General features: G+C 34.0%; 1 protein-coding gene across 7 annotated transcripts in view; it reads right to left on the bottom strand.

Moving 5' to 3' along the window:
* The window catches only part of LOC123536591 (ras and EF-hand domain-containing protein homolog), a 44,346-nt gene extending 34,167 nt beyond the window's left edge, over nt 1–10,179 (bottom strand). For 2 of the 7 annotated variants that reach the window (XM_053529046.1, XM_053529048.1), the window contains exons 1-2: nt 9,945–10,179; nt 8,480–8,928 (exon numbers count right to left, since the gene is read on the bottom strand). In XM_053529046.1, coding sequence (XP_053385021.1) covers nt 8,480–8,793 — 314 coding nt within the window. In that variant the 5' untranslated portion in view covers nt 8,794–8,928; nt 9,945–10,179. Of the gene's footprint in view, nt 1–88; nt 974–1,782; nt 2,520–8,479; nt 8,929–9,294; nt 9,316–9,944 lie in introns of those variants that run through there. The other 5 variants (XM_053529047.1, XM_053529042.1, XM_053529043.1 and 2 more) reach the window with 5 other exon arrangements.
* Nucleotides 10,180–13,264: the final 3,085 nt, after the last annotated feature.

Raw genomic sequence — 13,264 nt, 5'->3', positions numbered from 1 at the left:
AATAGGACAGGTGTTTAAAATATTTAAACTTAAAAAGTGCACATTTTCTTTTGGAACTGAGTATAAGTTATACTTAGCTGCTACCCACCAGTAGGTGTCCAAAAGGGAAAGTTCCTCTCCAAGTTCTGATAAAGCGTCAACTTCACTCGGACATTTTTCAAATATAAATTGACTGTTCGTCAGCGCTTTCTGACGTAATTCTGATGTCGTTATAAATCCATCTTCGTCACTATCCAGAGCAGCAAAAATGATGTCTAATTCTTCTTCAGTTAAATTGAGATCTTTTGATATTTTTGATAAAGATTTGCGCGTGATTTTCACTTCTGGTTTACCACTTCCTGTTGTGTCGTCTGCAGTTATAAGCTCCAAAAGCCTCGTAGCGTCTAATTCAATTGAAGTCTGAGATGTAAGACTCAGCGCTCGAGACTTTGGTAATGGTCTTCCGTTGTAAGACATATTCAAACCTCGCTGCTTGAGCACATACTGCTTTTATTCCACTGATGTATCTGATAAATCGTTTGAAATGTGTTTAATGTTCAGCAAAATTTGTGTTTTAACCATCTTCATTTAAATTCATGGTAACGTTTACACCAACTGCTGTTGTAAAATGATATATCACGAATTCATTTATAAGTCATAAGTTACAGATCAGGTTAATTTCAAGTGCAAACCTATACCGGCACTTTATTATAAAATGTGCTTGAGATGTAGTATTCAGCGAAACTTATGCACGATGCTATGTTCATTTTTAAAGGACCCTTCAAATTGCACCGAGCAACCAGTAACATCACTGTTTACTTTTAAAAATCTACGATAAATTTCAGGAGAAAATATTCTATGTATTTGAATTTAAAGTAAAGATATGCTAAAAGGTTACTCGTTGAAATGAATTCGAAACATTAAAAAAACTATTATGAAATCGCTTAATCAATAATTGTTTAATTAACAATAAAAAATAAACTTGTACATATCACCTAAGCATTATTCTATTAATCCGTGAGAAAAATACATATACATTTCCCTTTCACAGAATTTGAACTTATTTCGTAGCGAAATACACCTTAATTTAGACTTAAATTTGAAATACGACCCTCTGTACAGTTGAAGTACAGTAAATTTTAAGTTATTCAAAATGTATAGTAACAACGAGAGAGTGAGTGGGTTGGTTTGTAGTGTTATAAACTTAAGACAATTTTATTTATCGACGATAGAAAATTGTTTCTTTTATTACATTTAATCAGATTTAAGGCAACCTATCCATTTTCTATTTGCGATATAATTCAATTGTATATTCGGATTAAATTTTCTTAAAGCCACCATTTTCAATTTGAAATTTTGATATACCATCGGTTTATGGCCAAGCAATATATTTTATTAAGGTTAAGTTAATAATTATATATATATATATAGATCTATGTCAAATTGTTTATTTACATTTCAAAAACGAAGCATGAAATATCAAAAGATTAACAAAGATTAGTTTCTTAAATATGTTTTTGTAAAATTCACATATATTGTTTATGCATTCTAAAAAATGAACGTAATTGTAAAAAAAAAAGAAAGTGGTTTCGTGTAATAAATGAATAGTTTAAATCGTTATTCACCTTAATTAAGACTGTAGAACTTTATATTTTGCTCAATATCGTTAAAAGTTCTCCATTATGATTTTTTCCGGTTCAATGTCCTCTAATTGCATTTAAGCAAAATAAATATTTCTTTATAAATATACTTTCCTTATTTAAAATTAAGCAAACGAGAAATGATAACATATGTATTTCTAACCTGTTAACAAACATTCATTAATAAATATAGTCTTAACACACACATGTACACTTATATATCCATCTACAGTGCATATTAGATCACTTCAAAACGAAGCCGAATGGTTTAGTGTCACCGATCGAACACGATTATCCTTTTTTATCTTAAAGCATTTTCGTAGAAATCCCTATTTATATATTTTCATTCCACCAGCTTTGATGTTTTATACGAAATCAACAGCTAAGTGTTATAAATTTATCCATTGACACAAATTGTATAATAAATACAATGTGAGAAAATGTATAGGTACACAACAAATATTTGTCACTTTCTATATATAAAATAAACGTGAACTTTTAAGTCTCCGCTTGAATGGATTTCGATGTAAATCATTATACATTATTTTGCTTTACCCGGATTTTAAAAGTTCAATCTGGCAAGTTTGTTAACACAGGAAACTGCACGCAATAATAATTTGTAAAGTAATATATGCACCGCGATACCTTTTTAACATTCCTTCATGAGAACGAAATGAGATGTTTACTTTTATACGGATATGATAATAGACGAGTTATATTTGTCACTTTACCTTTATTAGCTGTTATTTCACTTCTTCGTGAGACCTGAGGAACATAACCATCCGCAAACTGAATAAAATCTTTATTTAATAATATTAATGTTAGTTACCCCTTTTAAAGCCTTCCTCGTTATTTGCTCTTATGCTTTTCTTTAAATCAGATTTTGCTTATTAATAAGAAAGTGCGTGCGGTCCTATTAAAGTGATCACAGAGGATCCTCATATCTGCTCCGTCTATCATATTTCTTCAGTCTTACCTAAATCGCTATAAACAAGACAATACGAAATATGGTTAAAGCGTTTCACCTCGGTAATATATCTATCCGTTCATTCAAAATCGGCAAAGATACGCAGCACGATAAAGAAAACTATCTTCGTAATCAGCCCTTTAACTATTAATACTATAATAAATCTTGACGTATGCGCTGAATTATTAGAAGAATTGTACTGCTTTGACTGAAAATAAAGTATATAGACTTTTAGAAAGTTTTTGTCACGTTTTCCTACAATTAAACAAGTAAATACATAATTACCGTACAAATTACATTTGTAATGACAAAAGAGGCTTTATTTTTAGGCTTTTAAAGATATACCATGATAATTTACTTGGAGCACGCGGGTAAGTTTGTTAACATTGTTAAAATACAAATTACTGTACTAAAACACAACTGCTGATCTCAGCAATTTACAGCTCGAAGTAAGTAGATCTATAGTAAACTTTGAAAATAACTCTTCAATTGGATCACCATACCATCCAATGCCACAAATATTGTTTGCCATAGGGGCCGCTATGATAAAAAATCCGCATTACATCTAACCTCAGTATTTATATCCGCCATTAATTCTTACATACTAAACGCCACTTAGTGCAGCAATCTAAACTACATGTCCTCATATTGTTCAGCAATCTATATGGCGCAGCTATTTCACCTACATGTCCTCATATTGCGAGCTCTAATCTAAATTCATGCAGCAATCTAACTTACATGTTCTTATAATTATTGTGTGCAGGTAGTAATCTAAAATCGTGCATCCTTGTAAACTGTATGTCCTCATATTGTCCAACAACCTTTAACTGTACATCAATCTAAATCAAAAGTCCTCATATTTTGCAGCAATCTAAAATTTTGCAGCAATCAAAGCTACATGTTCTTATACTGTGCAGCAATCTAAAATCGTGTATCAAACTGAACTACATATCCTAATATTGTGCAGCAATTTATTATCGTGCAGCAATCTAAAATCGTGCATCAAGCTAAACAACATGTCCTCATATTGTGCAGCAATCTAAAAGTTTGCATCTATCTAAACAATAGGTCCTAAATATTGTATCAGCCTAAACTACATGTCTTATATAGTGCAGTAATCTAGAATCTTGCATCAATCTAAACTACATACCCTAATAGTGTGCAGTAATCTAAAATCGGGTATCACTGTAAACTATGTCCTCATTTTATGCAGTAATCTAAAACTATGTGCTTCATTCTAAACTATATTTTGTCCCGATTATGTGTGCAGCAGTCTAAAATCCTGTATCCTTTAAAACTTTATGTCCTCATATCGTGCAGTAATGTATAATCGCGCATCAATATAATATTTAATGTACTTATTGTATGTATAGCAATCTAAAATCACGCATAAATGACTCCTAAATTGTATGCCCATAGTGTGTGCTATACGATCTGTTTATATTCAACGCACGTTTATTTGGCTAATAAGTAAAATATTTAAATATGAAAAAAAATAATTTCTGATGTCATGTCATAAAACACTTATTGAATGGCTTGCAAGTCAATAGTCAAATCTTTTAGCTGACTGTCCTTTGGACCCCGGGCAATAGTTTAGTTTACTGAGTAGCAAGTCATTCAATAAGTTTATACAATATGTCGTCATAGTGGGCAGTAATCTAAAATCGTGCAACAGTCTAAGCTATATGTCATCACAATGTGCAGTAATTCTCAAATACTGCACCATTCTGAACTATATTTCCTCATATTGTACACTTTTATCTAAAATCGTGCACCAGTCTAAGCTATATGTCATCACATTGTGCAGTGACTCTAAAAAACTGCATTATTTTCTGAGCTATATTCCCTCATATTGTACACTTTTTACCTAAAACCGTGAGTCAGTCTAAACTATATGTCCTCATATTGCGCAGTAATCTTAAACTACTTTTTCTTCAAAATGCGTGACAATCTGTTACCTGAGATTAACCCGAAAATTCCTAATCAAACTACGACACCAAATTAATCCATTTTCTCGTAGGTCGGGTTAAGACGATTAGTTGACATAATGTTTGCTTCCAAAATATTAAGAAGTCCCAATTGTAAGGACACAATGCTCACAAAGCGGACACGATAATAAAATCGTATATATTCATAAATCAATATTCATATTGATATATTTTGTGATAATTATTAAAGGCTCATAATGCGACTAATGAAAAGAGATGCCATTCTAACCATGTTATCATGCATACCATCTAAATGGACATCTGCTTTGTATGTGTTTTAACATTAAATTACGATACAAACCTTATGGAACTTTAACATGTTTAGGCCATACCATATACACATATCATGTTCAGAAATGTGTATATAATTAACAAATTATCCAACGGGATATGACAACCTTGTGATCTGCACAAATACTTTAAATCTATGGTTACCTGATAGTCAGTACGCAACGAAGTGATTAAAGATATCCAAAGCCCATCTTGCATAGTAACATTTTGTCTGTAAATATTTAGTTCATATGTAGAAAATCCTTATCATATTTTTAACAAATAATCAAGGCCTTCGAGTGGGTTATCGTCTAATTTACAACGGTTCTGAGGTCATTTGCGTAGGAACTGAACCACGAGTGGTTAAAGTCTGAAGCATTTGAACAAGTTTACCGTGGTAAATTAGACGATAAATCACAAGAATCCCTTGATCGTTTAATTATGACATGCTCATTGACATATTTTAATAAATATTATGCTGGACTGCATTTACACGAGCAGTAATGTATTGGACGCCCTGCGACAATTTGACGTCATATTTGACGTCATAATGCTCTCCTACCGGTCGGCGCGTCAACTGTTGCTTATTGCAGAATATACAGAGCTCGATTTCCTTCTTTGTTTAAATGGAAATCAAATCGAGCCATGTTAGAATTTTTAATTTACTTTATATAATATTATATATAATAATTGCGCATGTAGATCAACATTCATATCTAAATGACATACAGTAATAGTTGTTCGTTAAAACACTTCCATTTTTTTCTAGCGCTAGTAAACATTTATACTGTGCAAAGCTTTACATTTATTTCAAGTATGTACTCGTTTAAACCTATTGCATAGTAGATAATCTACCGTTTAAATATATTAACTTGTTTATTTTATGTTTGCATAAAATATATGTAGAAATTGTTAATGTTTTCAAGAATGAAATTTGCATCTAGTAGTATACCTTTAAAGTACAGATAGGTGTAAAGAGTTTGGTGAAAAAAAATACTGGCTTACTAAAAACTTATAGGACTTCCTAGACAACCGAATGGTAAATATGAATTCCTCTTAAATCCGTATTTATTTAATACAACGACTATATCCACGAAAGTCATTTTGTGTTTGTTTTGTTGTTTTGATTACTCCATTAGTGCGTTATCTTTCAAGATGTTTAGTTACGTTTTGCTATAGTGTCTGTAATATTGTTTACATTCAATGCACTTAGCAAGAAATTAAGTGGTAATTAGTCCTTACCCTGCTTTTTAATAATGAACTTGTACATCTTTCAATTTGGACATTACCATTAACTCTTAAAAGAGGTGCTTACCAAAAAGATACTGGCTGAATGGCGAACAGTGCAGACTATGATCAAACTGCATGGATGTACAGGTTTATCTTGGTCTGCACTGCTCGCAAAGGCAGAATCACTTGCCACCAGCAGGCTAAGGGTTAATAATAGTTGTGTTTGTTGCTTTTTAATAATGAACTTGTACATCTTTCATTTTGGACATTACCATTAACTCTTAAAAGAGGTGCTGACCAAAAAAATACTGACTGAATGGCGAACAGTGCAGACTATGATCAGACTGCATGGAGGTACAGGCTGATCTTGGTCTGCACTCCTCGCAAAGGCAGAATCACTTGCCACCAGCAAGCTAAGGGCTAATAATAGTTGTGTTTGTTGCAGAAGATCCTGGTTAGTGGACAGATTGCTTTACACCTTGTTGCAGATTGGTCTGGTAAATGCCCAGAGTCATGTTCTGTTTGTTGCAATAGTTTCTGTTAATTTCCATAACCCTACAACTTGTGTTGCAGAAAGTTCTGGCAAATGTCCATATCCTGACAATATTTATTGCAGAAAGTTCAAGTTTATATCCATATCCCTGAATTTTTTGTCACAGACAGGTTCAGTTAATGCCAAGATTCCTTCACTGTTTGTTGTAGATAGTGTATGTTGATGACTAGATTCGGTTGATTAATACTGTTGATATTCAGTTTCATGTACAATTTGTTGCAGAAATTCTTGATAAATGATAGGACTTTTGCTTCGTTTGTTTCTGGCAGTCCCGATGAGTGTCCAATAGTCTTGATGAGTACTGTTTGCTGCAAAAGTATTGACGAATGTCCAAATTCCTGTGGTGTTTGTTGCAGAAGTAATTAATGAATGTCCAAATACATGTCCTTTTTGTTGCAAAGACTTGACGAATATTATTTGTTGCAGACAGTCCTGGTGATGTCCATATTTCAATGTTTGTTGCAGAAGATTTGACGAATACTATTTGTTGCAGACAGGCCTGGTGATGTCCATATTTCAAAGTTTGTTGCAGAGGACTTGACGAATACTATTTGTTGCAGACAGTCCTGGTGACTGTCCATATTCCAATGTTTGTTGCAGACAGTCTTGGTGAATGTCCAGATTCTTGTAATATTTGTTGTAAAAGTATTGATAAAGAACCAGATCCATGATTTGTTTGTTGCAGATAGTCTTGGTGAATACTGTTTAATTCAGAAAGTCTTAATGGATACTGTTTGTTGCAGATAATTTTGATGAACGTCCAGATCAATGTATTGTTTGTTGCAGATGATTTAGATGAAAATATCCAGATTTTTGTACAACTTGTTGATCGTAGTACTGGTTAGTATCCAACGTGTCTTTATTTTATATCTTAGACAAACCTGAAATTGTCTTTGATCTCTGTGCATTTCATGAGGTTGTTTGGGTTTACTTCCTTTAAACGTGAATATAAAAGATTTCAACATCTATGAGCTTAAAAAGTAAATTCTTTACATTTGAAATGAGTTTAACACATTGTAAACCACCGATTTTAACGTTTAGACTTCCTAATGTATTTTAAACTTCCTCATACATTACAGATAATTGGATCTGCAACATCTGCAACATCTATAGAGTTTGATGGATATGCCACTTCTAAATCAACGGTTTTCTGTTACAATGCATTATTTCTGTAGGAACTGGGTAATCTATTTACACATTACTCGTGTCAGTGTTTGTATACGTTATAAGTTGAATACAGCAATTCTGATATTAATTTCGAGCGAGCGTAAGCGAGAAATTAATATCAAAACTGCTGTATTCAACTTTTTTTTATAACCGTTTTACAGTTCGCCATTAAATTTAATACATACAGTTCAAGTGACAATGTATGTGAAATAGAATGGCCAGATTTGAATGAAATGTAGCAGTTCCACTGGCAGAGCAACTTGGGCGAACTGTAAACATGCTTAACATGCGCTGTATAAAATGTTCGATAGAGCATTTACATTTTCTGAGATTGGATTGTCTGCTTACTGCAAGATACATAAAAAAACATCATAATCACACTAGCACTAGCAAATACATATGCTAGTATTTGTTCAATGTGCTGACGATACAAATCACTTTTTATTGGTCATATAACATGGTCAAAATATCTTAAAACATAACAAGACTATACAAACTATATAAACTGCATCTCAAATACAAAATGAATTGTTAAAAGAAAGCCAACACCAGAGATCTCTGCAAACCAATAGTAATATATGACACTTTTGCATTACGAAAAAGGAAAGGATAGTTATGCATCCCAAACTAATAAAAAGAATACCCCATGCGTTCACCTCCACCCTTATATTGTCATTAAACTCACCAACTCAAAGTCTGTAAACCTTCGTCTAAATCTCCTATAAACTCTTCAAGAGAGACTTCATCTAACGAATTATTACTCTGAATTCGAGATCTTCTTCTGTCCTTTAACGTCTCGCTAATTTCTTTAAATCCATGTGAGAATTCGTCTTTTCCGATTTTTCCGTCGCCATCTTTGTCAAGTGCTTGGAAGACGCTTTTTATCTCCTCTCTGGTGAGTTCTGGGCAAATATTGGCTAGTTCCGCTTCGTCGATGTAACCGGAACCATCCAGATCGCAGGCACGGAATAAAGAAGACACCGAACCAGCTCTATCCATAGTTTATTTTTCACAACAATTAAAATATTGACAGCTGTTTTAATTTGTAATTATGTGTGGTCATCCATGTTAAACTTTTTATAGAACACACAACATTTTCTTGTCACTTTCTTCTTAATTTGTTGAATAGATATCCTGAAAATATAGAATGGTTAATCATCGGTCTTCTTAGGTTCTAGCTATTTAATTCAGTGAAAATACGTATGGAATGTACGTTACAGAATACACAATAGTGTATCATAGCGACACCTGGATATTTAACGACCGATAGCATGAAATATTTAGTGCAAAACTGCTAAAGAAATGAAAATGTCATAGAAGAAAGTGCATTATAATGATGAAAATATTAAACGGAAGAACGAATATCTCTAATCGCAGTCTTTTAAGCATGAACAAAGTTCTTTCACATTTTAATTAATGTTTCTTTGAATATCTTCATTTATCTGACACTGAGAAAATGGTAAACCAAATAGTTATTTGTTTAAAGAATGGCTCACATACTTTGTTTTCAAACTTCATAGGGATACATAAATCAACAACATTGTATGTAAGCTGAAACAAAAAAAAGCCATTTTTAAAAAGTACATTTTAGACGGACGCTGAATGGTCTTCATTTTTCGGAGGGGGTGGGGTTGGGGATAGGTGATAGGGGTCAAGGAAGAAATCTTTTGTTTATGAAACAAACCCGCAATAATTAAACTACAAATATCAATTAACATTCTAACTTTAGGGACTGCACAGGGAATGTTGTAAGACGATGTACCAATTACGTCACACCTTGAATTATGAGTGTAGAAACAGTGGCTAAACAAGAACTTGCCACAACAAAAGACAACAAAACAGATGAAAGACATGAGCAAGAAAAGAAAGATCTAGAAAGTACATCACAAACTGTACTTTGGCCAGTCATTTGGTTGCGCTTTCTGCAATGTGTTAAATGAACTTGATGTATATCTTAAGTTGTTTCTAATTTATTACTTTAAACTAAGATTACTTTCTTATTTCTTACAGTTTTACCAGACCCAAATCTTGATGGTCAAAATACAGAAGTTACTAAAAAAAGGCAACATACTGAAGGACATTTATTTGATCTAAGATAGTATCAAAAGAACATATCTATTCAGTCCACCATTACAAAGTAATATATTTACCTCTGTTTTCCCAGTCTTATTCACAAAAGTACTATTGTAACGTATATATATCCAAGTTGAGACGTAGATTAATAAATTTGTCACCAGTGTCTGTGATGCTTTGTACTGTCCTTAATCCCTTCAAAAATAGAACAAAAACAGTAGAATCTGTTATCTTTACTTTCTAGTATTTGTAAACGACTTTATCAAACATTATTACAGCAGACGACATTCTCCGTAAATGAAGTTTTCCTGATCAATATGGGAAAGAGATAATTTATTCGTTCAATAAAACGTCAGGTATAGGGAAAACAGAGTGATAAGGTTTCCGATAGGAAAAATCCAATTAACATAACATTGATACTGTAAGTGCGGCGACAAAGAATTTGACTCTTTTGGATTTTGTTCAGCTGTGCTGGACAAACGGTAATGAGGATAGGGTCAAGTTATGTTTACTGACATAAATATACAATAATAATAAAAACTGTATTCTTTTTACAATGTGATTAGGGGCTTGAATGTCTTTACACTGTATCTTGTGCTTGAAGGCTTTTACAAAGTGCTTGAAGACTTTCGCACTTTGTCTTGTGCTTGAAGACTCTCACAATGTGCTTGAAAGCTTTCGCATTGTGTCTTGTGCGTGAAGGCTTTTATAATGTGATTGAAGACTCTCACAATGTGCTTGAAAGCTTTCGCACTGTGTCTTGTGCTTGAAAGCTTTCGCATTGTGTCTTGTGCTTGAAGGCTTTTACAATGTGATTGAAGGCTCTCACAATGTGCTTGAAGGCTTTCGCACTTTGTCTTGTGCTTGAAGGTTCTCACAATGTGTTTTGAAGGCTTACGCATTGTGTCTTGTGCTTGAAGGCTTTTACAATGTGATTGAAGGCTCGCACAATGTGCTTGAAGACTTTCGCACTGTGTCTTTTGCTTGAAGGCTCTCACAATGTGTTTGAAAGTTTTCGCACTGTGTCTTATGCTTGAAGGCTCTCACAATGTGCTTGAAAGCTTTAGCACTGTGTCTTGTGCTTAAAGGCTCTCACAATGTGTTTGAAAGCTTTCGCACTGTGTCTTGTGCTTGAAAGCTTTCGCACTGTCTTGTGCATGAAGGCTCTCACAATGTATTTGAAGGCTTACGCATTGTGTCTTGTGCTCGAAAGCTTTCGCACTGTGTCTTGTGCTTGAAGGCTCTCACAATGTGTTTGGAAAGCTTACGCATTGTGTCTTGTGCTTGAAAGCTTTCGAACTGTGTCTTGTGCTTGAAGGCTCTCACAATGTATTTGAAGGCTTACGCATTGTGTCTTGTGCTTGAATGCTTTTACAATGTGCTTGAAGGCTTACGCATTGTGTCTTGTGCTTGAAGGCTCTCACAATGTATTTGAAGGCTTACGCATTGTGTCTTGTGCTTGAAGGCTCTCACAACGTGTTTGAAGGCTTTCGCACTGTGTCTTGTGCATGAAAGCTCTCACAATGTGCTTGAAAGCTTTAGCACTGTGCCTTGTGCATGAAGGCTCTCAAAACGTGTTTGAAGGCTTACGCACTGTATCTTGTGCTTGAAGGCTCTCACAATGTATTTGAAGGCTTACGCACTGTATCTTGTGCTTGAATGCTTTTACAATGTGCTTGAAGGCTTACGCACTGTGCCTTGTGCTTGAAGGCTTTCACAACGTGTTTGAAGGCTTACGCACTGTATCTTGTGCTTGAAGGCTCTCACAATGTGTTTGAAGGCTTACGTACTGTGTCTTGTGCTTGAAGACTTTTACAATGTGATTGAAGGGTCTTAAAATGTGCTTAAGACTTTCACAGTGTGCTTCTAGGGTTTCACACTGTGCCTTGTGCTAGAAGGCTCTCAGAATGTACTTAAAAGCTATCGCAACATGCCTTGTGCTTGAAGGTTTTCATCATACTATCATTGCAAATGATACAGGTGTATGGCAATAGAAGTAACTGTTGAAGGGACCTCATTTTAACATTTCTTGTGAATACTGGCTTGTGACATTAAACCTAGTAATAGAATTATGACATTTTACAGATTAAACACAACATTGAATACCAATAAAACTGATATGGACCAAGAAGACGATCGCCGTTCTTGTTGAAATTGTGAAACCTATATTCAGTCTGTAACAGACAATGGTGTCCGTTAAAAGGTTTATTCCTATCTCCATTGAGAACCTTACCATTTTTTTGTTGGAAAATATTCCGCCCTGCTACCATTTAAGGCCAGTATTAACAGATACGCCATTCTGCATATCTGTGTAAATTTCATTCTCATGGCTACCCACGGGAGTCCCTCTATCTAGAATCAATGAAGCTGTATCTACCTTACCAGCTGTTTCTTAACATATCAATCATATCTCTATACGCAGAAAACTAATTACATTTGTTCGAGTTACGAACATAGAATAATACAGTTATCTTTATGCATATAGGCCACCTATTTTGAAGAAAAATAAGTTTTACAAGCTTTCATCCCCAGGTCGATGTCTGGTTGCTAGTTACACGAACGATGAACATATAACACTGTCATTTGTTTTATTCGTCTTTCAAGTTATATACAAATCAGTAATTTATCAAGTTGTACGTATACAAATGAGGAATTTGTCAGGTTGTATACAAATGACGAATTTCTTAAAACTTTGTTACAACTTATTTTTTCAACACAAAAAAGTCAAACCCTATTCAAAATTGAATGAAAACTAAATTGTTTAAAAACAGATCCTATTCACAAATGCTGTATATTGGGTAAATGCTCGACAGGTTTATTTGCCTTGGGTAATTTTTGCGACATGTTTCATTTCCAAGTGCGTAATTTTCGCGAACCATTTATTTCCCGAATGGGTATTTTTCGCGACGTTTATTTCCCGAGCAAATATTTTTTACCGCGACACGTTTATTTTTTGCGACATGTTTATTCGCCGAGTTGGTATTTTTCGCGACATGTTTATTCGCCGGGTGGGTATTTTTCGCGACATGTTTATTTCCCGGGCAGGCATTTTTCGTGGCATGTTTATTTATCCCCTATCGATGGAACACCGGGGGAGACTATAGGAATGCCCTTCGTCTGTCCGCAAATCTGGATTCTGTAATAACTCAAAAATGAATTTAAGCTATGTTCATAATACTTTGTATTCGAACAGAGGGTAATATGTAGATTATGCACGTACATGACTTATACTTGTAGGTCAAAGTTCAAGATTAAAGGTAAAGTAAAAATTATTTCTGCTCCATAACTTTTATGTGCATTGATGGATTATCTTAGTGCTACACACAAACGTTTCCCATGATGAGAAAATGTGTCAACACATGTGATCTATGTTTTGAGGTTAAAGGTCAATGTCATC

Source organism: Mercenaria mercenaria, chromosome 17 (genome assembly GCF_021730395.1).
Source record: "Mercenaria mercenaria strain notata chromosome 17, MADL_Memer_1, whole genome shotgun sequence".
Taxonomy (NCBI): Eukaryota; Metazoa; Mollusca; class Bivalvia; order Venerida; family Veneridae; genus Mercenaria; species Mercenaria mercenaria.
This window is presented reverse-complemented; position numbering and strand designations above follow the sequence as displayed.